The 27,539-nt window shown below is 46.2% G+C and overlaps 1 protein-coding gene across 3 annotated transcripts in view; it reads right to left on the reverse strand.

Moving 5' to 3' along the window:
- The window catches only part of roq (RING finger and CCCH-type zinc finger domain-containing protein roquin), a 162,743-nt gene that overhangs the window by 61,646 nt on the left and 73,558 nt on the right, over positions 1-27,539 (reverse strand). Inside the window, exons 10-13 of one of the 3 annotated variants that reach the window (XM_075678443.1) lie at positions 27,025-27,108; positions 22,039-22,062; positions 4,334-4,544; positions 952-987 (exon numbers count right to left, since the gene is read on the reverse strand). In XM_075678443.1, the coding sequence (XP_075534558.1) occupies positions 952-987; positions 4,334-4,544; positions 22,039-22,062; positions 27,025-27,108 (355 nt within the window). The remainder of the gene's footprint in view (positions 1-951; positions 988-4,333; positions 4,545-22,038; positions 22,063-27,024; positions 27,109-27,539) is intronic. The other 2 variants (XM_075678444.1, XM_075678445.1) reach the window with 2 other exon arrangements.

Consider the following 27,539-nt stretch of genomic DNA (forward strand, 5'->3'; position numbering starts at 1 on the left):
AGTGATGTGTCACTTATGCACCTCAGAGAAATCGTTACACTGACGATAGTGAATGTATTTTGGAAGTGCAAGTTCCCATAAATACGATACAGATGAAACTAAGTTTGTCAGACAACTAAGAAATTAACAAACTGCAGAACAAAAAACTTAAGGCCTCAAAAATTTATATAAATAAATAAATGTCACCTGCACCCACTTATAAAGCAATCTAATATGTATACATTTTGTACATGTGGGCAACCCAACCCTCAACACACATTATGAGAAATTAAAAATGAATTTATATTTTTTCATATATGAACCAACCCAGAAACTTCACAAAAATTTTTATTTACAGGCAAAGCAGCTTCCCTTACTTAAATTCCTACAAGCAGTCATTCATTTAGAGAATGATATAAGTGACACGTTACAACGCAACACTGGTTCTATGAGAGATGGTGTGTAATAAGAGGCCTCTGGACTAATTTTGACCACCTGGTGTACCCAAAGCTTACAACATGAATTTTTACATTCCACCCTCACCAGAATGCAGCTGCCAAAGCTGGAAACAAAACCCACAATGTGTGTTCAACAGAACAGATGTTCAATAGAACAGCAGAATCCAATACATAGTCACAGAGCAACCACAGCATGTCAAGCAAGCGTTTCAGGCTCTCACAAATGAACTTTATGTGCAACAAAAGGTAAGCATACAAGCTTACAGCTTTTACTTCTTCGTTGAGTATTTTGAGAAGGCAACCACACAGGCTAGGTTAAATAATTAAAACCAAGAACTCCACATAATTTCACCTGAAAACCTTAAGCAGAGATACATAGAAAATTTTTGGACAACTAATTTTAAATTCTAGCTTAGGTTGGCTTTGCTTTGGTGGAATGAGTCGTTTGCACTGCAACAAAACCAAGATTATGAGATCCAACTCTGCATTGAGTGCAGGTGAAAATTTTACTTACTAATTGTGAAAGTGCCAAGCTGTGATGTAACACCATCTACGGGTGGAAGCAAACACCACAGTTCCGATCACGTGTGGACACAACCAACACAGATAATAATGCAAGTTCTTTTTGTCCAAGTAAGCCAGAGGATGAAGGGGGACTAGAATTTATCAAGAGTGGGTGAACGAGCAAACACTCAGCGTGGAGTCAACGTTTCAGCACAGTTGCTTCAACAAGTGCCCTTGTTTAAAACCACTTTGAGGCTGGTACTTCCCTCGATCAATCACTGTTGATCAAGTTCGTTTCCATATGTGTATTATCCACCTTCCCATAGCACCTTGGGTTATATTCAGAACCACGCTTCTGATACAACGTTAGATTCCTTCTCATGACTGGGGTCTCCCCTGCAACTTCTTGGCCTAGATTAACAATGAAGGGTAGAGACCTGGGCATGTTAGTAGTTTATGTTCAAAATAAGAGCAGTGCGAGAGAGAGGGACAAATGAAGAAAGACATATACAGTGAAGCTCTGTGTGCGTCTTTCTTCATTTGTCCCTGTCCCTTGCACTGTTCTTATATTAAACAAGACAAACATGCGTCCTTCACTGCACTTCAAGCGATTGACCGCCAATCACAGACTGCTTTGCATGCCAGACTATTAAACTTAATTTTTTGTATCCTAATGCTGAAAGATGAACTTAGATACTGCCAGGTTCAGGTCCTCAATCATTTGTTGTGAGTAATCTCCAGTGTTGATGAGCAGGATAACGTCTCCTGCAAAAATGCAGGTCACAGAGATATTCCCTTTCAATGCTTAAACCTGATCTTTCCATGTCTAGCATTTACCACACTTGTGACCAGCATACGGTAAATAATAACGGAGTATGAGAAGTGAAACGAAATGCAGCATTACACGCATCACAAAGAGTACAAATGCAAAGATGTGTGAAGGGTTTGAGCACCAGCCCTCTGTGTGTTTTGGAGGTGGTGTGCTGGGTGGCAGCCAGACTAGTGCTTTGCAGATCAAGTCTTATGCCCATGCACGGCACACACAATCTAGCAGATGCGATTTCTGCTTTAGTAAAAAAGATGTGCCGATCATAAAGTGCCTACATGACCAAATTGTCACAACAAACATACAATAAAACTTGATTATAATTAAGTTGAAGGGGGGAGGCAAAATTACTTTGTTATATCCATTATTTCATGTACTACAATATCAATCTCTATGGGGATTTCAAGGGGAATTTCATTCCTTCGTTATATCCATGCTTTCTAGGGTGTGTGCAAATACTCCAATATCAATGATATCACCAATACCCCTAACTCGATTTTTCAAAAATTCAACGTATTCGGTGCCATGTCACGTGCACTGCAGAGCCCCGTGTGCTCGATGCCATGCAAGCGCAAGTGGACTGGATGATTAGTGGAGACGCAAACATGAACTTCCTGCATGGTGCAGCCACCTGCAGGCACAAAGCTCAACCAAACAGAGCTGATATAGCAGTAGCCAAGTGTATTCTACTTTGCTGCTAGTATAAATTTTCGGCAGGAGCGTTTCAAATGTTTTACACTTGATTACAGCAATATTAGCTCTGTATTTGGCTGGTTAAGCTCTGCGCCACCAGGTGGCTGGACCATGCATACCGATCAAGCTACTCATGTACGTCTAGGCTAAAGCTCCTTCATCACAGCAATGGAGGAGCTTTAGTTTATGCCTCCAGCATCCGTCAAAACGCCCAGCTCAACTGCGCTTACACCAGAATACTGGACACGCCTGACGCTACGACAGAATGCACACAATGCACACTGCTTGGACAGCTATCGCTGGGAATCGATGGCCAGGCAGCTAGTGGAGAGGTTGGAGAGGCTTTGCAGGCTGGCTCCAAGACAAATGGAAGCAGACGACATGACATGACGTAGAGCCAGTGAAGGCAGAGCTTAGTCCTGATCCCTCAGCAAACACGTTGAGGAGAAAGAAAAAAGCATGGCTAGGGAGGAGGGTAATTTATAATCGTCCGGAGCTATTTTAATATGAGATGCTTCATTTAAATTGTCATGCAAATGTTTTACTGTTGCTGTACCCTACAGGTCTACAACATTTGTCCGAACCGTTTCAGGGACCCTTTAATTAAAGAAAACACACGCATGCTCCACAGCCACTTGGCTATGATGATGATGATGATGACACACCTTTCTAAAAGAGGGATGGTGCATCGGCCTATTAAGGGTAATGAAGTTTGGGAATTTGGAGATTAGGACAGGGTCAGCCACCGAGGAATGCCTCCCCACACAGTTACCCATGAATACCTGATTCCACAGCAAAGGCGAACAACACTCACGGGATACTGCTGGCCTCCACTGAATAAAGCAGTGCTACGTAGAACTGGCCACACAAGCAAGTATTCAGTTCCCCTATCCCACTTGTACTGCTGCAACTGGAGCTATGGCATTTTACTGCGAACAGCTGTTGCGAGCTAGGAAACAAGCAGATTGTTACGTTCTGCTTCATTTCTGGCATGGCACGAAAAAGATATTCAAGCAGGTAGGATCAAACTAACAATGTTGCAGTTTCGAGCCAGGCATTCTAACAACAATGCAACAACGCAACAGCAGCTTTGCGCAAGCAAGTGCTGTACTGAGTACTGTACCTGTAGTAAGTGCACACAAACACTGGTGGTTTCCCCATTGAGCTCAGCTCATGCACCATACAACAGTGTTCATCGAGGTGCAGCAGTGGAAACGTTAATGCACACGCACTGCAGCGCGCTCTTCTTTCACTCCAGAGGTATGTGCATTCTGCTGCACTTGCCGTCCACAATAGGGTTCCATCAATGTTTTCTGGTACGATCAGCAGTGGAGTGTTCTCGAAATCTTGTAAGAGCCTAAATCTTATTTGAGGAATTTGGAGCTCAAAAGTGCTGTTCACAGTCACTGAGCTAAGGGATCTAAAAGGTTACTCAAGTTGTCGTTTATTTTAATGTGAAGTATTTATTTGCGTGCCTACCCAGGGTTTGGAATGTCGTCCCCGTCATTAGCTCTATTGCCGAGTAAACATTGGCATGGTTGGGGCGGTCAGTTTCACGCCTCAATGATGAGGCGCAAGCTGCTGCTCAATGATAATATATTATGCAGATCCCATGCACTCCAGGAATCGATTTAGGGGAGGTTTTGGTGAGTCAGCAAGATGAAAAAGTCTATCACGATACGAGAGGAGCAGCGAATTTCGGCAATGAATGCATCGTGCATCCATATTCAGCCACAGTGGCATACCTCACAGAAACGCGACACGGCATCTAAACCTGTGGGCACCAGAAAGAATGATTCACTAATCACGGTCTCCCAATAAAGCAGCCAGTTTTTTGCTGCCGAGGCCCCTCTGTAGCAGCAACGTGTCTCACCCGGCTTGGTGGAGAGGGGTTGCACCAGGGCTCATCCGGGTGAAAGGCCGGGCTTTCGGGATTGAGGCCGACCGAGATGGGTGGAGCCACAGGATCCACACGTCGAGAGAGAGGAGGCGCCAAAATAGGCGGTGGCGACTCGCACAGACTGACCGGCACCGGTGGGCAGGAGGCCAGCCGGTGATCGGGGCTGCAGCCTGGTTCATGTGACCTGGGTCAACATGTCATAAAATTCATGAAACAAATTCATGAAACACCGGAAAAGTACACACATCAGGTTGTACTCATGAAATGATTATTAATTACAATCCCTTCAGCATATTTGGCTGAAAATTTCAAAGAAACATGAATGTACTATAGGCAATATTAATTACAATCCCTTCAGCATATTTGGCTGACAATTTCAAACAAACATGAATGTACTATAGGCAATCCTGCTTTAAAGAAATTGAAAAAAGAACTATATATATATATATATATATATATATTGTAATGAAGCAGACACGCCCCTGTGTATGTGCCAACTGAACAGGAAGTCTAAGGACGGTGCCGTGATTACGAGCGAGCCCCGTGCTACTGACAGCCCTTGCAGTGCCTTTATATACCTATCATTCCACAACATTGTGAATGACAATAAACCTCGTCGCATTTGGTGGAGGATGCGGAGATTCTTCGCCTCATCCTGGAGCTCCACACTCGAACCCTACCAACAAGATCGCCCTACACTATGCCTGATCCCGCCACCTCGTTGCCTGCACCACCAGCTGCCACTGTCACCTGCGCCGGCGTCCCTCGTCAACGCGACCCACCCATTTTCAGCAGGACCGCCAAACACCATGTGGAAGACTGGCTGTCATCGTATGAACGTGTAAGTGCCCATAACAAATGGGATGACCAGTCTAAGCTGACCCACGTGCCTTTATACCTCGCCGACAAAGCCAAACTTTGGTTCTTCAACCATGAATCTGACTTTACAAGCTGATCCGTGTTTAAGACTCTTTTTGCCGAAGTGTTTGTTCGCCCAGCTGTGCATAAGCTAAGCGCTGAACAGCGTCTACGCCAGCACGCACATCAGCCGGGAGAGATTCCCCAGCTACATCGAGGATGTTCTGGATTTGTGCAAAGGGGTAAATCCCAGCATGTCAGAGGATGACAAGATCAAGCATATCCTCAAGGACATAGAGGACAGCGCATTCCAGATGTTGCTGGCCAAAAGCCCAACTAGCGTATCTGTCATTAACCTCTGCCAGAGCTTTGGCGAGCTGCGGCGCCAATGTTCCATCACCCGCCAGAACATTCAGCACGCCGATTCCATCTCGAGCATCGCAGTTTCTACCGACATGACCAACTTGACCTTCTCGCAGCATATCAAACATTTTATTCGTGAAGAGGTGGCCAGGCAGCTCTCGCTGCTGCCTCACAGCGATGCGCCTATAGCAGCTTTGCCTCCAACGCTGCAGCAAGTCATCTGGACTCAGATATCTGAAGCGCTTCCTGCAGCTCCTACAAGCCCCCCACCAATCCTATGAGTGTGCCGCTGCCCCATACCAACTTTGCCACTTACCCTACGTCGCTGCCGCTCAGTTATGCAGCCGTGGTTGCACAGCCACCTGCGCCGACAGCTTCCTTTTCATCGCCCATGCATCCGGCTTCATTTCCAGTTGCCCGACCGTCACCACAGTTTTTTCGTCTCCACCGAGACGTGGCGCACTCAAGGCAACCGGCCTATCTGCTTTGCCTGCGGCATTGCTGGCCATGTGGCCCGCTTCTGTCGCCACCGCGTCCCAACTACACGTACCACCGTTGACACACCCACATATGCAACACAATGCACCGCCACGCCTACATTTTCACCGCGACATCCTGACACTGATCACCAGTCTGAAACTCTGCGTTTCCCTTCCCTTCGGCAGCGTTTGATTTCGCCCCTGCGTCGCCGAGCTCCAACTGAAGAGGGAAACTGACTGGTGCAGTTCCTGAGGCAAGAACTGCAAGTACATCAACATTCTCAAGACCTCAATCTTCACTGCAAAATGTTATTAGAGGGAGTACCCGCAGTGGCACTAGTCGATACCGGAGCAGCCATTTCCATCGTTCAAGAGAACTACAGCTTCCTCTCACCTGGTGCTCGCCACTGCCAGCGCGCAGCGAATTCACCCTTCAGCTATATGCATGGCCCATGTCGCCATCTACAACGTTCTGTACATAATCGAGTGTTACGTGCTACCATCGTGCTCTCACGACCTCATCCTTGGTTGGGATTTTCTGTCACATCATCATGCTGTCATTGACTGTTCGCATGCAGAAGTGCCGCTTTTACCACTACTGTATGTGAATCACTGCTTACCAGCTCTCCTCCCTTTGCCGACAAACTCATTGTTGATGCCGACACAACCATTCCCCCTGAGTCGTCAATGGCTGTTGTCCTGTCGTCTGATGCCGCATCTGACGTCACTGTAGTGTTCACGCCATCCGATCTGTTTGCTCAGCGTAAGGGCATTGTTCTTCCATTTGCCGTACTCATAATAACATCTGGGTCAACTGCGATGCTGGTCACCAACTTCCAGGCAGTACCAGTACCCGATCAGCCTACTGCTTGGAGAGACCGTAGGATACTTCCAGGCAGTCGACTACATTGACAATCTCGATGTTTCTACCGACTCTCTCCGTTACGTTGACACCATCGCTTCGGTCTCGGACTCATCACCTTCAGTGGGTTTTGACAATGCCATCGATCCTGCTCTTTCCCCATTTCATCGCCGCCAACTTCTCGCTCTCCTTAACAAGTTTCTCTCTTCCTTCGACTGTCATCAGACATCACTGGGCTGTGCCACCAGTGTTTCTCACACCATCGACACCGGTTCCCACTCCCCCCTTGCGACAGCACCCGCATCGTGTCTCCGCCGAAGAGCACCAAATCATCACGGAGCGAGTGGACAACATGCTCAAACGTAGAGTCATCCGTCCGTCTCAAAGTCCTTGGTCTTCACCTGTCGTATTGGTAAGAAAAAAAGATGGCTCCATTAGCTTGTGTGTCGACTACAGACGCCTAAACAAGATAATGAGAAAAGACATTTATCCACTGCCTCATATCAATGACGCTCTCGACTGTTTACAAGGCGCAGAATATTTCACTTCCTTGGATCTGCGCTCCAGGTACTGGCAAGTTCCAGTGGCCGAACCTGACCGTCCAAAAACTGCATTCGTTACACCCGATAGCCTCTACGAGTTTAACGTCATGCCCTTCGGGTTGTGCAACGCGCCTGCTACTTTTGAGCGTATGATTGACACCATCCTTCGTGGCCACAAATGGAAGACCTATTTATGTTACCTCGACAACATCGTCGTCTTCTCAACCGATTTTCCGACCCACCTCACTCACCTACATGACATTCTGACCTGTCTTGCATTTGCCGACCTACACCTTAACCTCAAAAAATGCCGTTTTGATGCAAGCAAGCTAACCATCTTGAGTCACGTTATCTCAAAAGACAGTGTCCTCCCAGACCCAGACAAGCTCCGTGCTGTTGCAGACCTCATAACGCCCACGTCTATCAAAACCCTCAGAAGTCTTATTAGCTCATGTTCCTATTTTCGTCGCTTTGTATGCAATTTCACATCCATCATGGTGCCCTTGACAAGTTTACTTCCCGCCAGTAACGGCATAGCAGCATGGTCACCTGAATGTGATGCACCATTTCAGCAGTTGAACCACTTGTTGACCTCACCACCGATTTTTCACCACTACGACCCTGATGCCCCCATGGAAGTTCATACTGACGCCAGAGGAGTTGGCCTTGGTGCGGTCTTAGCGCAACGGAAAGCTGGCTATGATGAATACGTCGTCGCTTATACAAGCTGTATTCTAAAGAAAGCAGAACTAAATTACTTCGTCAGAGAAAAGGTGTGCCAAGCTATCATCTGGGCACCAAGCAAGTTTCGCCCACATCTTTACGGCCGTTCTTTCACCGTAGTTACTGACCACCATGCACTTTGTTGGCTTTCTTCCTTGAAAAACTCGTCGGGACAATGGGGTCATTGGGCGCTTCGCTTGCAAGAGTACGACATCCGCGTCACGTACTGCTCCGGTCGCAAGCACTCCGACGCTGATGCGCTCTCTCGCTCCCCACTGACGCCTGATTTGGTGTCTTTGTCCGTTTCCTCGTCCACCCTGTCACCATTGACCATCACTGACATGCTCCCAGAGCAGCACAAGAAACCAACACTTGTAACGTTACTTCAATACCTTGCCGCTCCGTCTGATGTCCCTTCGACATGAGCACTGCATCACCAAGCAACCCACTTTTCCGTGCGGGACAACATTCTATATCATCGCAACTACATGCCCGACAGTCGGAAATGGCTCCTTGCTATATCTCGTCACATGCACTCTGACATCTGCACGTCTTTTCACACTTATCACCTAAGTGCTCATGCCAGCGTCCTCAAAACTTACACAAGGTTGCGTCAGCGCTATTATTGGCGAGGCATGTACAACTTTGTGCAAAAGTACATTCAGTCTTGTACTACATGCCAACAAGGCAAAACGCCTACCAAGCGTTTCACAGGACCATTGCAGCCGCTAACCATGCCAGTCTCATCCGTTCGACCACGTCGGCATCGACCTCTAGGGGCCACTTCCATGCAACGGGTGCGGAAATCGGTGGATTATTGTCAGCATAGGATCATCTTACTCGCTAAGCTGATACTGCAGCTCTGCCAGCAGCAACCGCCTGTGACGGTTTTTTTCATCCTTCGCAATTTTGTTCTTCACCACGGGGCTCCGCGAGAACTATTGAGTGATAGGGGCAGTGTCTTCCTGTCGGAGGGCATCCATGCCCTCCTCGCTGAGTGCAGGATAATTCACCGCAAATCGACCGCATACCATCCCTAAACCAACGGTCTGACCGAGCGGTTCAATTGCACACTTGGCAACATGTTGCGGATGTGTACTTCATCCGACCACTCCAACTGCGACACCGTACTCCCCTTTGTTACGTTCGCATACAACACCGTGACGCAAGCAACCACTGGCATTTTCCCCCTTTTCCTTGTGTATGGCCGTGAGCCTTCATGCCCTTTGGACACCATGCTTCCGTACCAACCTGACGCTACAGAGTATACTCCGCTTTCCGAAGTCGCCAAAGATGCTGAAGAATGCTGTCAGCTGGCACGTGCCCTGATTAGTGAGACTTAGGATCAAAAGACAAGACATGACTTTGGACACCAGAACACATTCCTGGCTTTTCTTCCAAACTCCTGGCGCGTTATCACGGTCCATACCGTATCATAGAGGCCACTTCACCGGTCAACTACATCATCGAGCCGCTCACAGTGTCACCAGACCTGCGTCGCCGTGGGCGAGAGATAGTACATGTCAACCGCCTGAAACCGTATTATGACCCACTCACCTTCTCCACGCCCTGAGTTGCCAGGATGGCTACGCTTTGCTCCCGGAGCATTGTAATGAAGCAGACGCGCCCCTGTGTATGTGCCAAGTGAAAAGGAAGACGAAGAACCATGCCGTGATTGTGAGTGAGCCCCTTGCTACGGACAGCCCTTGCAGTGCCTTTATATACCTAGCGTTCCACAACGTTGCGAATGACAACAAGCCTCAATGCAATATATGTAAATATACACACGTGTCAAAAACTTCTCCAAATTAATCAATGAACCAAAGACATGATTGGGAATCGTTGTTCAGAGCATGCATTCGGTTGCGCATGCGCAATTGGCCCACGCCGCACTGACTTCATCAGCCGCGCGAAGTCGGTGCGGTCTTCTAGGTCAATTGCACGCAGCGCAACCGAACGCACGCTTCGAACAAGGATCCCCAATCGTGCCCCAATCGTGGCGCACTTGAAGCGTCACACAAAGTATTTATTTATTTGGCTGAGAGTACTGCAGCAGTGTAGCCTGCTCTTTATTAGCAGCCGCATGTTTAAACACAGAGTCCTCACCATAGTCTAAATGATCCACAAACGATAGGCCGGTGCCCTCTATTGTCCCACAGTAGCAGCACAGAAGGGCCAAAGCAGCTATAGCTTCAGTTGAAGTCGGGAGAGGGCAACATCAGTGCTTGCGGGATCAACCTCAGCAGCGTCTTCGTTTGGCCGCTACTTCTGCTGCGATGTCCATGTCCATCAATCAAAGCATATTGAAACACTGTCAACAGCGAAGTATTAAGTGGTGCCTGCCAAGGCGTCTATGAATGAGCCCACTGGGCGTGCGCTGTCGCGCGTCTTTGCGGATGCAAACCGTTTGTGTGCAGGCGTGAGTAAGAGCGGGCGCAAGAGAAAATCTGGGTCTTTTGCTCCTTGAATATACAACTCTGCCTAGGCATGCCGGCATTGCGGAGTGGGGTCGAGTTTCTTTACGCTCGGACACTGGCTGCCGGCACGGTAAAATAGGTGAAGCAGCGGACACTGACGGCCGATTTGGCAACCGTTGTGTCGGACAGACTGTCTCGCACCTGCGGCGCCCGTGGTGGATCATAGCTTTCTCACACCTTACGGCGATGTACCTTGTAAATAACATCACAGATGTTTCTGTGGGAACTGTAGCGACTGTAGTAGAGCCCGGGCTGCATATATTGAAAATCTAGAAGGCAGAGCGCCTTAGCAACCATGGTTGAACACAAGTGGCTAAAAGGCCACCAGTGACCAGAATTTGATACATGACAATGAGTGACTCAGCACCAGCACCACAGGCATGAGAGAAAATCTGTCCGATATACCTTCAGAGGCAAAGTTCTGACTGGTGTTGCAGAAGTCGCAGGGCACAGTAGTGCTGAACTTAGCGTCACAACTAATTATATGCACGTAATTATATTTATTCAATCATGTTTTTTACTCACTGTAACAATGTGTCATTATTTCGCATGATTGGCGGCGCCTCCAGGACACCAAAGTGGCAACGGGGACACCAAAGCTAGAACCCAGACTGGTCCGTGGGTTGGGGCTTGCCGAGGCCTGCACTTGCCAGGGGTGTATAAGATTGGCTGTCCACTATCGCGGACAGCCAATTTTTTATGCGAACACCCCCTGGCACGCTTCGGCCTCCGCGGCCAAAACCCACAGGCTGCCCTGCTTCCAGCTTTGAGTCCCCGCTATCCCTTGGCTGCCCTGGAGATGCTGCGCCGCCTGCTTTATTATAACCTCAGGTGCTCTCCTGAGGCCTCCATTTGCCAGTTACATGTGCCCTCCTGGAGCAGTGCTTATAAAATATTCAACCTATTGTCGCGAAGAAAAAAGCGAGCCACGACTTATGCAACACCAGTGAGAACCTTGCCCCTCCAGACACAGCGATCACTAAATGAGGTGTCCGTGCCCGCTGCCTCACCGCGCAGGCAGCCAGCGGCGGAGCATAAACAAACTTGACAACACTCCGCAATGCCGGCACACGCTAAGAAACCTCCTCCGTAGTGCCTAGGCATGGTCATATATTCAAGGAGCAAAAGCCCCCAGATTTTATCTCTCATGCCCGCTCTTACTTGCACCTGCGCACAAACGGCTGGCGATCCCTCAAATGAATGTCTTGTGCTATAGTGTGCAGCAGTCGGGATTGCCCATCACGCCACCGCTATGTTCAAGGGTGTTGCGGGAAAGCTGACCGCCTGTCAACAGAGCGCACGTGGTCTGGGGTGGCGGATATATCCATTTTACGTCTGACCCCGTTCAAAATAAAAATGCGTGCAATTTTCCAGGTTCAATATACGTAATAATTCGATGTATTCGTGTTCAATATATTGAGGTTTGACTGTGTGTGTGTGTGTGTGTGTGTGTGTGTGTTTGTGTACTTCCATGAAAAAAAAAAGTTACAACCAAACTAGCCTCGGCTTTATTATTTGTAGGCTTCATAATGGTTTTGGTCAACAACAACCCCACAAAGGGCGCCTTTCGGTTCTGCTTGTCTGCACTCATGAGCACGCAACAGATCACGAGCGGCAATGACAGTGGCCACGTTTACACTGATACTTTAGTTTACCCTATTCATACACCAACACTTATAATGCAGCTAAGATATTTGCCCACCCTTAGCGGTAACATGCCGTATTAGGATAGCAGTGAAGACAAATGCTGCAGTTTCCTCAGCATGCCTGCCATGTGTTTCTGTCACTGGCAACTAAGCGTGCCCATCTCTGTTTCTGTGCCCTCAAAGTGGACATCGCTACGTTATTGTTGCAAACTTGCCGATATTAACTACATTATTCATTACTGATATGGAAGAAACTGTTTCAATGTGCGTAATGTATTCACAAGAAGGAAAATAATCGCATTCGGTGCATTCGGCTTGCTCCACCGGCCGCCATATTTGTTTTGGTGTCCCGTACCACCGCCTCCTCTAACTACTGTATTTACTCGCATATTGATCGCGCTTTTTTGTCAGAAAAATTGACGCAAAATCAGGGGTGCGATCATTACTTGGGTTAGATTTCCAGCGAAAAGAAAAAAAAATTTTTCGTCCCGCGTTTGCCAAAACAAGAATGGCGGCCAGCGGAGCAAGCCGAACGCGCTGAACGCGATTTTTTTTTCTTCTCGTGTGTACATTACGTGCATTGAAACAGTTTCTTCCGTATCAGTAATGAATAATATCATTAATATCAGCAAGTTTGCGGCAATAACATAGCCATGTCCACTTTGAGGGGACAGAAACAGATGGGCGCACTTAGCTGCCAGTGACATGGAAACACATGGCCGGCATGCTGTGGAAACTGCGGCATCTGTCTTCACTACTATCCTAATATGGCACTTTTCCGCTAAGGGTGGGTGAATATCTTAGCTGTGTTACAAGCGTCAGCGTATGAATAGGGTAAACTTTTAACGTATCAGTGTAAACGTGGCTACTATCGTTGCAGCTCACGATTTGTTGCATGCCCACGAGTGCAGATCAGAAGAAACGAAAGGCACCTTTTTTGTTGTTGTTGACCACAACCATTATAAAGCCTACACATGATAAAGGCAAGTTTGGTTGCAGCTTTCTTTTTAGTCATGGAAGTGCGGAAAGTGATGAAATGAGGCATCTACTTAAGTATGTTTGGTGCGTGCAGACCGCTTGGTTTGTCTTGAAGAGTCGTTCATGTAGCAGTCGACAGATGGTAAGCGCGATCATTATTAGCTAGACGGCACACGATATATCGCTGCGGCAAGTTCGGGGTGCGATCATTACACGGGAAATTAAAAAAATAGAATTTTGACGACAAAATTCAGGGGTGCGATCATTACGCGAGTGCGATCATTACGCGAGTAAATACGGTATATGCCTAGAATGTCGCTCTTTTTTCCATAGGGAGCTGTCTGCCGGGTGTTGCAACCATGCGCCGCAGGACGTCGCGCGCCACTGTACCGGTCACGTGACAACCACAGCCGCCGCTGAGAGCATCGCGGCTTTACGGTGCTGCTTCCGCGCTTTCAGGCCGGTGGTCGGGCGAGTGGCGCGCTGAAACCCGGCTGCTCTGTGGCAAAATTTTGTGCGAAGACAAACTAACTGGTGTCAAAAAAGCACATTAATGTTACACGATGCAGTTATTCAGGGATATAAACGATGCATAGTGTTTCGTGCTTCTTTTAGGGGGATTTCGTTCACGTGTTTATCTTCTTTCTTTCTTTTTCTTTTTTTTACGTGCGGCTGCCCGTTTAAGAGCAGCCATGAAAAAAATGGTCATTGATACATTCTGATGCTGTGCTTTTTCATGAGCACTTTATCTAAATCGGTAAATGTGGGACTGGCTGTCTTGTTACAGGGAAGATAGGTCACCGTGCGTCTATTGACAATACTAATGGCGTGGAGAGGGATATTAGCGTTATGTAGGAGGCTTCTGGATAAAGTGATTTAATGATAAAGCAATTCTAAAACTCTCTATTAGAGGTTTAGAATAGGGGCCCCAAAGAAATAGCATCGAGGCCACTGCGCATGCGCGAGACGCAAACTGCGTTTGAATTTGCGTAGGTAATGCTATTTCACCGATTAAGCGGGAGCTCAAATAGTGGCCCTAAAAGCTTTGCGTCAGCAAACATGGCGGCATCCATCGAATCGACGGCTCTAATCTAGCACCAAACTGGGTTCGATTCATGGTAACCCGTGAAGTTCGCAAGCTGGGAGAAGAGACTGCGGTTATCGCTTTCTATCAACTAGCATGTGTTATGAAGCTCGATTCATTAGACGCCGCTGATTCTGAATTCGATTGTGGATATTATGGCTCGTAGGCCTAACACGGCTAAGCTTGGCTGGTGAAGGCACATGAAGTTGGTTTACTCAAAACTAAGCGCAACTAATTGTTTGCTGCTTACAGAATAACCTCTAAATTGTAATTAAACGCAAATACACGCAAGTCAAAATTACTATTCCTATAATAAAATAGTATATTTTATTTAATTATTTTGATAGCTTTTCTTTGACGCCGTAGTGGTGCTGTCAGCGCAAGACTCTATCCGCAAACGCAAAGCCCTATTCTAAAGCTCTTCACTCCTGTCTGCCCCAATGCTAACACCCGCAAAGCTCTTTGGGGCCCCAAACTATTGGGGCCCCTATTCTAGAACTCTCTAATAGTTAAGAGCTTGAAGTGTACGCTTCGCGCTGTTCCATTTCCTAAGGTGTCAGGGATTATTTTACTCAAATAATAGCACGCTTAAGCTTGTGGAGAAGAAATGAAAGATAGAACATATACACAGCACCTGTATACATTGATTCGGGGTAGGTTGAACGAAACACAAAATGAAGAAAACACTAAGTGTACATAATCACCCAGTTGTGATGTCACAAGAATTTAATGCACGGCCCAAAAATCGTTCCTAAGCAGAGCGCAGCGCTAGCTGAGCAATGCTCGAAACTCGACCATATTACTCGCACCTGCTTGTCATAAAAAGCGCACGTTAATATAGTTCATGTGAGACATTCTATTCTGGTTTATCACACGCAGATGATGATTCCACGCACTTTGATGCGGAAAGATGTTGGTGATTAAAAGTGTGGCACGGTGCCTTGTATACTGCCATACAACAAATGCACTACAATTTTATTAGTTTTCTCGACAGGGGCTTTTTCACAAGAAACATTACAGCATTCGTGTCGGTTTTTGCTTGCGCATGGTTTGCAAAAAGTGGCTTAATGAGCTTTCTTGCGATGAGTTCCAACAGGCCCTTGCGGTGGTCTGAATTGGCATTGCCGCGGGTCAAGACGGGCAGACTCATGAGCTCTTGCACTGTCCTCTGCACGCATACTTCAAGAGGCTTCTCGACTGACCGTCACTGAGAGAGTATGCGGTCCGCAAACCTGCAAAGACCTATAAGAACTTTGATGAGCTCCTGCGTCGGGTAGAAAAGGCCGCCGCGATCCTGGTGAGTGATGAGGCCATGAGCGGGAGCACTGCTCTTTGGTGCCTGAAGCATTGTAACACAGTCAGCACAGGGAATGCGCTCGCTTACAGCTCAAGCAATGAAACCTCCCATCATTGCCACGCTGGCAACAATGGGGTTTGAGACAAGTGGTCTGTCTGACAAACAGTACTCTTAGACTCATTGCTGCTATGTTCAAATGCGCTTGGCGGTGCCTGCGGTCGTATGGCGCTCATGCTGAATTGGAAGAAGCTGCTTTGATGTGAAACTTGCCGAGCTCTGCACATTACTGCCACTGGAACCGGCTATGATGCCTGTTTTCAACGTCTTTTCGAGACCGCATATTATGCTCCTGACGTCTAGGGCATCATCACATCCAGCACTACGCTGCAAGAATCGAAACATTGCCTCGATAAGATCACTCGACATCTTGCGGGTAAGAACAAAGCTAAATTGCTTCTCAGTCAGCAGATGGCGGATGCAAGCAACATTTGATTGCGTTATGAATATCAGAGCTTGACACATTTCTTTGCTGAAGAAGTTTCCAGTCTTGTGGCATCCCTCAGATTTTCGATGTACGTGACAAAAGCGTGTTCCAGCCATTCGAGCCTCGGGTCATCCACAGCACTGAACGGGCGGCAATCATTGTTGTTACAATGAATGCACTGCTGGCGATTGCTTATGTCCATTAGAGTAAACCATTTCTGCATCGCTTCCAGAAAGTGGGTTGTAAGGCCCTGCCGATGCAAACTCAATGTCCGCAGTGTGCCCTGCTTGGTCTTTCAAATATTTGAGGGCGCCCATTACTGCGGCCGACAGCAACTGCACGGCTAGTTTCACGCTCATCTTTTAAATATTGGACGCGTAGAGGTGGTTTCGCGTGAGGAACCTGATTGGCTTTACTGTTAAGTTCTGCATTTTGTGCACCATCTTTAGGTACTTTGATGATATCTTTTTCTTCGCTGAAGTTTTTTGCCAGAAACTGTGATCTCACATTTTTAATTATATGGCTCTGATCAAAAGCCAGAAAGATATGCTTAATGAGATCTGCAGGGTGCGGAGCACGTATGCGCAGGACTCCATCACACAAAATTTGCATGGCTGTCACATTTATCTTGTGATTGTCAGTGACAACGCGGACGACATCGAAGCTGATCTCCGAAGTTTTCTGGATAACATGGCGCATGACTTCTGCTAGTTGCTCCCCTGTGCACCCCTTTGTGAAGAAATACCTGACAGGTATCTTGTAGCGACTGTGGAGCCCACAGAGCAAAAAGCAGAGGACCGAGTTTGCCAGGCACTCATTCTGAGAGTTTGGGACATGTTGCAGCTCCGCGCCCATGTTGACGTCACCAATGAATGCGTCTCTTTGTTTGTGATATTGTAGTTTCTGGCAAATTCTCATTTCGTCTATGATGAGTGAAGAAACTTTTGACTGTGGTGTTTCAAGCGCTAATATTTCTGTTTCCAGGTGGTAACGAACTAGATGAGTAAAGCCAATTTCTCCAGAAACCGCGCCTATGTATTTTTGCAGGGTCTTGTTGCAGGGCAACCTCAGCAGGTCTTCGGAGCGCAAGTACTCATACGCCTTCGCTGACAAATTTCGGAGTATGATGCTATGTCGCAGTGTTGGTTCTGACCATTGTGGCTTTTTCTTTCTGTAGTTATTTACCTGTTCAACGATTAGCAGTGCCTTTAAATTTCCTTTGTCGGCATTGGACGTCACTTCTATAAATGTACTAACATGTGCTGCTTCTTTTAGCTTGAATAGTTCCTGTTTGTATGATTCTACAGTCCTACTCAGCCTGTCATCTTTCACTTTGAGCGCCCGTGCTTTCTCACGCCACCACTTGCACTGGACAAAGTACGTTGAGGAATACAACTTCAATGGTGTCTGTGTCTTGTACGAGCGTTTGGCATTCACCATCCCTGTACGTGACGGCACGCATTCAAGCTACCGGAATTCTCGGTTGTTAGATCCTTCATCGTGGCTTCCCCTCACTGAGGTTGAATAGCATAGCACGTTGGCTCACTTCCTTCAATGTTGCTCTCATTACTTTCGTGCCCTGGAGGCATGGCTGGTCCTTGATTTCCTTCATTTGCGCATTCCGGTGGTTCACAAGGCAACGAAGCACTCAAAGGGGCATGCTTACATTTTCGCATCCTGCCTTGAGGTTCCGTCGCACTCTCACTTTGTGCGAGGCACGGTGTCCGTTCACCGAACACACCGGACACCGTCGTGCTCTCAGTTTGTGCAAGGCACGGTGTCCGTTCAGTGAACGCACTGGGTACCATACCAGGTTTCAAAAGTTGCTTCGTGAAGGTCTCCTTGAAATCCGCAGGATGGAAGTGGAGGCGACACACAACAGAGCAGTCCGAGATAGTAATGATTGGCAAAGTGTCATTTCTTGATATAGCTCTCAACCACTCTGCACGCAAAGCGTTTTCAACTGGCACCTCGTGAAAACCACTGGTTGCTTCCGTCCCCAACTTGACGGGCAGCCTAATACGCAACAGCAACGCATCGGTATGCATGTAAATCACTCAAAGTTACTTAGTAAGGCGGACACACACATACAGTAAACACTCACCGGCTCTGTAACAGAATTTTAGGCCCTGAGGGTACCGAAATAAAAATACCGGCTCTGCAGGAACAGACGGCGAGCAAGCATCATGCGAACAAAGGCAAAGCTGACGGGCTTAGCAGACGAACTTACCACCATTCGCCTGTGGCTCAGTTTCCAATAAAAAAGAGTTTCATGAAAGTGAAATTTACTTTATTAAGCAATTTTTCATCCTGTCGCAGCAATAAAAAAACGACACACGAGCGTCGTCGTCTGCACGCAGCAATGTGACAACGCGCGATGTCTGCTCGCGACATGCCAGCCACTTGGCTGCGGACTTCGCCCCTGGTAGCCATGCCACCGGCGTGTTTACAAAGGCTGGCCGTGAGAGGCACTCGCCACAGTACCAAAAAAACACAATCATTATGTGAGTAAATATATATATATATATATATATATATATATATATATATATATATATATATATATATATATATATATATATATATCAACAGTACTAAGAATTAACATTAATAAATCACCGACAGCAAAAAAGCAAACAAGTGCATATTTACTGTGTATAATACTGTTTCTTCCTGGAGAATTCACATAATAAATTACACTCTTTTTCTCACCAGTTTTATTTGTAGTGTAGAATGCAAGTGCTATTTGTATAGTCATGCCCACGTGTGAATGTGAATTACTAGGTATGTATTGCATGATTAGTACCACTGACAATTCTTGCATGCTTCCACAGAACTTACAATGTACTTGCTCGTGGATGTTAGTATGCTACTGCATTGTAGGGGTTTATGGGCCTAGTCAAGCTATTAAGTTGTTTTTCTTTTCCTTTAATCCATGTTCTCCTAACAGAATGGTAGAAGAAGCTTACCAGTTAATTGTAAACTAATTGCACACTAAAAACTGAAAACATTGCAAATCAGATTAACGAAATGTGCACATAGCAACTAAATGTAGTTCACTGGCTGCACTATGCAGAGTTTAAGTCATATCCTGCACTCCATTATTTTATATCATCTCAAATTCCTGAGTAGTAATCTTGATCTCATACGGAAAATGGTATTTCAGAGTGTCTACCAAGTTGACATTTCCAAATTCCCTGAGTTTTCCAGGTTTTCCCGAGTGCCTTTGCAAAATTCCCTGAGTGACCCAGAAATTTGTTTTACGTAAAGATGGGCTGACACCCATGTCGCCCAATGCAGTCACTCTCTAGCAAGCATGCTAAAAAAAACGACTTAATCCAGTCTGAATAGTAAGGAGCAGCGTTTGTTTTGCTCCAAAAGAAAACAGAAGGCAAGTGTTAGTAAAATGCACAGCGAATAAGATATCTTCGAAAAAAATGGTAAAGACCATTGGTAATTGAGTCGAGCATTCTCAAATACGAATAAAAAGGAGATGCATGCAGAAGCAAATATTTTCAAATATGAGCTATTCCTATCAACTTATAGCAAGCTCATTGGTATGAGGCCCGAACATTGTAACAAGTGAGATTATCTCTCAGCAGCTGGAAAGTCAACCTCAACTCAGCCAGCACACAACGCCTCAGTGTTCCATTTCACTGCTTTTAAGTTTTTATTTGGTTTAAATGAGGGACACCTGCATCTCGGCGTCAGCCACCACTTTGTTTTTTGAGCTCAAGCTCCTTGAAGAAAGCGATGGCACGCTTCCTTTCCCGTTCATTCCTCAATGCGTAGGTCCTTTGTGTTCTCGTCCTCCTTCCACAGCGCGTTCGCCCCACGGACTATTTGAAGCATCCTCTTGGTCAGTTGTACAGTCAACGTCCAATTTTTCGAACTCCCTAGGGGCCGCGAAAACGTCCGAAAAGTCGGGCAGTTCGCAAAAAAGAATGCACGTCTTTTATTGCCCTTATGGGTTGAAATCGCCACAGGCACATCCGAAAAAGCTCCGACGGCCTGCCAGTACACTTAATTTACAAGGCAGTCTCTGGCGCTGATTGACGACCTAATGAGCAAAGGATTTTACATAAGGTTTCAGTGGATTCCATCACACGTAGGAATTGATGGAAACGAGGAAGCTGACGCCCTTGCACGCCTAGCGCTGACATGTGTCCCAAAAGTGAAAGCTCTAAAAGCTTTTCAAAACCCTAAGGGTGCAATCCGCCTTCACTTTAGAGAGATGCACAAGAATCCACACGAATCCTGTGTGACTCATGGATTTACACGCGAACAAGCGACGCTTTTATACGGCATCAGGACCGACTTCGCGTACACCCCAGCTTGGTTATTCAAGACTGGGCTTCGCGCTTCCCCACTCTGTGCTTTCTGTGGTGACATTGGCGACATCGAACATTTCATTTGGCTATGCCCGCAGTTTGACACAGAAGGAAAAGCGATGGTCGACAACCTACAAAAGAGCAGTCTTACGCACAGGACCTTTGAAGACGTTTTGCCCGGAGGGCCCGCGGCATTCACGAAGAGAGTGCAACGACTGCTGATAGCCTTCCTGCGAGACAAGGGGCTCATCCACACCTGGTGACACACCCCTGATCTCAACTCGAAGCAGGATCAGGCGGAACAATTGCCGGCTATGTATGCCAGGCTAACCCCGCCTGCTTCAACAACAACATCACCACCACCACCACCACCTACACTTATTAGGCATATCGGTGCTCCTACTGTGACAGGAGATGACGGGTGCATGCGCGTATAATTAACGAATGCATAATGTGTTCAAAAGGACAGACTGGTGGACTAGTTGGTACTACATAACTAGCGCTGCGTCTCTGTTTCCTTCTCTTGTCCTCGTTTTTTTTTTTTTTCGCTTTGTCTCAACATAATGTGTCCCTTAAGAATTGCCCCTTCACACATTTGTTATGCTTCACCGCAATATATTTGCGTATGCTTAACCGCATAGCTCAATTATACTAAGGTAAAACTAACTTTAGGAAAGCGGCTTTATGCTTTCAGAGCGTCAAAGCCATGGAATCGCGATGACCAAAAAGGCGGAGTCGGTGCCATTGCTGACAGCGGCAATTATTTCAATGAAAAACACAGCACCGAACGGCAAGAAGCTTAATAGCGAACGTCAAAGCAGCTAGGCTTAGCGTTGGTTGCGGCGGAGGTGGCTACGGCTGCCATCGGATCTTTGTGCGAGTGCGCCGGTTCGAGGCGGCGCGGCAATGATAACGGCAGCAGTGGTGGCTTTGATTAATGCCGTTTTGGACCTTCGGTCACGGCAAAAAGTTCCGAAACTCGGACGGCGAAGGGTTCTTGCGCTCAAAATTTCAGATACGTTTCCAGAGAGGTTCTATGGTGCCGCGAAGCCGTCCGAATTATCGGGCATTCGGAAAGTCGGCCGTTGACTGTACACTGGCAACTCCTCCAGCCGATGACAGGGCGTCAAAGACAATTAGTTGCGATTGCTTTCTCTTACTCGAGTCAACTCTACAGCGACTTTTGTTCCCTTTCAATAATATTACAGCTAATTTTCCCTGATAGAAGCACAAGTTCCCTGAGTTTTCCCTGAGTATTTCCAGACTACTCAAAATCCCTGAGAATTCCCGGTTTTCCCGGTTGGTAGACACCCTGTATTTATATTCACATTGAATGAAATTTCCACTTTTTTTTTCCAGCAAACTATGTCAGATCAATAACCGTGATGAATGTGCTGTTAACATTGTCAAAGCTTGAAGGATGAATTTGTTTGGAGACATGTGAACAGACACAAAGGAATGAATGGCAGTCAAAAGATTTTTCTAACCAGAGGGTGCCATAAAAGTGTGGCCAGACTCATGATCACAATTTGAGCAGAATATAAAAAAACCTACCGGTACAATGAACAGCAGTAGCCACTGAAAATAAAAAGTATAGTGCTGTGAAGTGCAGTAATATAATTATTACATTGGTGCAAACAGTGCAACTTCATCATGAACTCTGTAGCTTTTATGCATGTTGACTCGGTGCTTTTAATATCACACAGTCTCATGCATGACTACCAATTGATTTGGACAGGTGTCACAGTACTTTAGGGGTCCGGGGTTTTAATTTTTTTAGTTGACCACTGGCTAACTTAGCATTGCCGGTGTCCGAAGTCGAGTTTACGAACACTTTGCCAAAGTGACAGCACCAGCAAACTATGGCTCTTTCATGTTTACACAGTCACTTTTATTTACTTATTTATTTATTTATTTATTTATTTATATCACATTGTATCTTATGTAAATAGTTTCCTTCGTCCTACGCTTCTACGCTATCTCATTGACCCTTTTCTCCCCCCTCCCCTTCATTCAGGTGTAAGCAGATAACCGCTAGAGAGTTCCAGTGCAATGAACAGTTATTTCCTTACTTCCCTTTTCATTTCATGAAAAATTAAACATCCAATTACTACTACTACGACTACTGGCTTCAGTGAGAACATACTCAGTCCCATCTCTGAAGTTTTTTTGCTTGTGATGGGTGTCACTATACAATCAGCTCTGCTGTCCATTTGCACTGAACCACTTTTCTGCGGCAGCTGAACACTCAACTCAATCTAATAAATTTTTTTCTATACATTACACTACATCTGCTTAGCAAAGTCAAGATCTGAGCAGTATTTGGTAAGTAATGTGCATATTATTTTTGAGACTATTCTGAACTTCTTTTCCTTTTGCAAAAGTAGTGAAATTACTGCATCGCAGCACTCATAGGTTAATAAGCTAACTGGCATCATGTAGCCAAGAGAATCATCCATATGTGCCTCTGCATTCAAATGTTGACTCAAATGTGCCATTACCACCTTGCTTGTAGCATATTTCCCTCCAGTTACGCCAACTCCAACACCACAGCTGCACAAGACTAAGTCGCAGACTTCTCAGACCTGGCTGTCCCACATGCCACTTGGCAGCTGGTATAATAGTGTTTTCCACTGGTCGATGTCGAGCAGCCTCTGTAATCCTGGAGCGAGTGCTCGAATTTCACCAATCTGAATCTGCCTGAGTGGATCATACTGGAAGTTTTTGAGCACGTCATAGAAACTGATTTCCAATATGTAAATTTCCATGGCAACCACAGTCGTCATCCCAAAACAAGTGGAAGTGACGTATGCTTCTCGTTCTATTTGCACCCGAATCTATGTTCAGAAACTGAGAAAGTGACAGTGACCCAGCGCAGATAGAGTTCACCCAAAACGACCAGTGGAAAGCACGAGCCCACTCCAGATCGACTAGTGAAATCAGAGTTTGCCGCCATGGAGCAAAACATCCCGCTACCGATCGACTAGTGAAAAACGTCATAAAATGTGCCACAGTACATGCCCCCCCCCCCCCTTGCTGCAAGGCCTTATTCTCAGCTCTTCGATGTGTAATGTCAGTGCAAAACGTGAATGCCTCCTGGGTGCACACAAACTTCATGTGGAAATCACTACAGTAAAACCTTACTGACTCTTATTTCAAGGGACCAAATCAAAGGGTCAAATTAACCAAATGCTTAACTATCAAGGGTATCAAGAAAATAATGAATGCTTGCTACACCCATGCGCCTTTATTTATTGAATAAATTCGCAACCCCTGCTTCTATTTCACACAAAATCAGTGCAGAAGCAGCAATTCTCATCATCCCATTACTGATTAGTGCTCGCATCAGCGAGGGTCTTGCGACTTCCTTCGCAGTCATGCCCGTTTGGCAGTTACGCAAGACCCATGTTTTCACCCGAGTAGGTACACTGTTCACTACCACGGGCACTTCCCAATTATATTTTTGCCAGTGAGCGGGTTGGCAACAGATAGTCCGTCCATCATGATATAGCCGCGGTAGAATCAGTCTTCTTTCTCAACAGCTTCTGCCATGTTTCTGACACTGCGCCGAGTCAAAACGGAACTACTGCTCACCGTAACCACTGCAGACGAAACCGCAGTCGCTATCAACACAGTCATGCATGACGATGAGGCAGTTCTGAAGGCACGCAGCCAACATGCGCACAGAGATGGAATGAAACTACTGTTTGCCACAAACGCTTTGGATGAAACCATGGCTGTTATTGACACAGTTGGACATGGTGATTACACAGTTCTGAAGGTATGTGCAGCTAACACAGCGTCATGTGCAGTGGTAAATGCATAAATTCACAAATAGACACTAAGTGACTGGTGTTTCTGTCATTCCTGTATGGTTTCCGTTGATGATGGCGGTGCGGACTTGGCCCCTTCATTTCAATTGGCCACTAGTACAGCTTCTGCTCTTTTGCGCCACACCTTTGTGGTGGTCTGGCTCACCACGCTCCAAGAGTTGTCCGAATTAACTGGTGTGCGACCAAATATGTGCAAGTTAACAAAAGTTTGATGCCATTAAATAATCCATATGCCTGCCAAAGGACAAGTCAGAGTTATCTGGTTTTCCAAACTAATGAGGGTCAAATTAACAAGGTTTTACTGTGCAGTTGAACCCACTTATAACGGTACCGGTTTTAACAATATATCAGTTATAACAATGAGAAACTGCTGCACCGTCAACTTTTGTATGTTTTGCATGGTGAAATAACATGTTTACTACAATGCCCCGATGCCGCATTATCGGTTATACGGTAACGATGAAGTCTGGCTGCTCGGTGTCAGAGCCTAAAGGTAGTGAAATGCGAAATCTTTGAAAAGAAAAAAAGAAAACGAAAAATTCAAGCCGCTGCGCACTCATTTACCAGCCTTCTCTACGCGCCACTCTCCTGTCACCCTTCCACCCCTCCGAACACGAATGGGCTGTGCCCATATCTCTAAGCCGCAGCACCCTCTGAAACACAAACGGACCGCGCCAACTGCGCTGTTCGCACCTTATTTGCAGTTCTGCAAACAGCCCCATGTTCGTCTTTTACATTGAATTCGTTCCTGGCTAGGTGGTTTCGCAGCCTCTTTTGACTCGCCACTGAAATGGAAGATGACTGACCCGCCCACTGATAATCGGCAATGCACAACGTTGCCAGTGAAAAGAAATCGCACGGCTATAGACTTCGAAACTAAGTACTAAGTGCTTCTAACCGATCAGGCGATCGTCGCGAACGTGCTTGCATTGGATAGCGATGGCGACGACGGCAGCGATGATGCGGTAGGGCAGGCTGCCTCAACATTGTCCTCACAGGAAACCCAGCAGGTGATTCAGTCCCTCCGGGGCTTCGTTTTCGCAAGGAACCTTCCACTACACTACGTGGAGCACCTGGATAACTTGGAGAAGGATTACAGTTTGCTAAGATCAGCTCTGCGATTCCCCTATATTCATTTTTTCATGCAACCCGGTTTTAACAATTATCGGTTATAACAATGGAATTTTCATGGCATTTAAATATTGTTATAAGTGGGTTCGACTGTATGCTGAAAAGCCACAAGAGTCTGATGATCCAATAGGACGAGAGCTTTTCTCCGTAAAAAAGAAGTACCAGTGTTACAAACTACTCAATGCGCTGTACATTATTTGTAAGCCTAAATAGTATTAGAGTCAGTAAGGTTGTGAGTCTTTAATACAAATCTGAACTCCCTACTAAGCTCAAAAGCCTGTGAGCCTCAGTTTCTTCTTAATGGCTGTCTCCAAGGATATTTACATCCTGCATCATCATCATCATCATCATCAGCCTGGCTATGCCTACTGCAGGGCAAAGGCCTCTCCCATACTTCTCCAACTACCCCAGTCATCATGTACTAATTGTGGCCATGTTGTCCCTGCAAACTTCTTAATCACATCCACCCACCTAACTTTCTGCCGCCCCCTGCTACGCCTCCATTCTCTTGGAATCCTGCCCGTAACCCTTAATGACCATCGGTTATCTTCCCTTCTCCTTACATGCCTTGCCCATGCCCCCCCCTCCCCCATTTCTTTTTCTTGATTTCAACTAAGATATCATTAACTCACGTTTGTTCCCTCACCCCAATCTGCTCTCTTCTTATCCCTCAACGTTACACCCATTATTCTTCTTTCCATAGCTCGTTGCATCGTCTTCAATTTAAGTAGAACCCTTTTCGTAAGCCTCCAGGTTTCTGCCCCATAGGTGAGTACAGGTAAGGCACAGCTGTTATACACTTTTCTCTTGAGGGATAATGGCAAACCTGCTGTTCATGATTGAGAATTCCTGCCAAACGCACCCCAGCCCATTCTTATTCTTCTGATTATTTCAGTCTCACTACCTGCCCTAAGTAGATTTATTCCCTTGCCACTTCCAGTGCCTCGCTACCTATCATAAGCTCCTGTTCTCTTCCGAGACTGTTAAACATTACTTTAATTTTCTGCAGATTAATTTTTAGACCCACCCTTCTGCTTTGCCTGTCCAGGTCAGTGAGCAAGCATTGCAATGGGTCCCCTGAGTTACTAAGCAAGGCAATATCATCAGCGAATCGCAAGTTACTAAGGTATTCTCCATAAACTCTTATCCTCAATTCGTCCCAATCCAGGTCTCTGAACACCTGTAAACACACTGTGAATAGCATTGGAGATCGTATCTTCCTGCCTGACGCCCTTCTTTATTGGGATTTTGTTGCTTTCTTTATGGAGGACTACGGTGGCTGTGGAGCCGCTATATATATCTTTCAGTATTTTTATATACGGCTCGTCCACACCCCAATTTCATGATGCCTGCATGACTGCTGAGGCTTCGACTGAATCAAATGCTTTTTCATAATCAATGAAAGCTATATATAAGGGTTGGTTATATTGTGCACATTTCTCTATCACCTGATTGATAGTGTGAATATGGTTTATTGTCGAGTAGCCTTTACGAAATCCTGCTTGGTCCTTTGGTTGATAGAAGTCTAAGGTGTTCCTGATTCTATTTGCGATTACATCCCACAAATGGCGCTTACCTAGTACTGGCAGTCCTGCCGTCATTACTGACAGAAGGCTTGGGCATATCTACAGATGTCCTTGGAGGCCGCCTTGCACGGTACCTGCAGTAATCGTTCGATGTGTACCATTATAACCAAGCAAGTAGTCAGTTTCAACAGGTTTCAACACACCAAAGCTTTTAAGAACTGCGTGCAATGTGAATACTGTAATAATTTTTGACATTTCAACAGTGCTTCTGCAAGAGTGCAAGTACTGTACACACTAAATTAAAGGCTGCATTCATGAAAGAGCCACACCCCTAACTTAGGAGCCCAATCCAAAAGGTCAAAAGAGACACTGCACATTGCATATGGTGTATTCATTGCTGTGAAAAGCTTTAGAGTAACATGCATATCTAGCGCAATAGATTGGAGTGAGGACAACTATCCATGAGCGTGCTGCCGAACAGAGCCAAAGCAGCAGCAACAAGACTAAAGTTATGTGCATCGGTGTCCATGCGTAAGCTATTAAATGTGTTATGAAAACAATTGAA

Source organism: Dermacentor variabilis, unplaced genomic scaffold, assembly GCF_050947875.1.
Source record: "Dermacentor variabilis isolate Ectoservices unplaced genomic scaffold, ASM5094787v1 scaffold_20, whole genome shotgun sequence".
NCBI classification, from domain to species: domain Eukaryota; kingdom Metazoa; phylum Arthropoda; class Arachnida; order Ixodida; family Ixodidae; genus Dermacentor; species Dermacentor variabilis.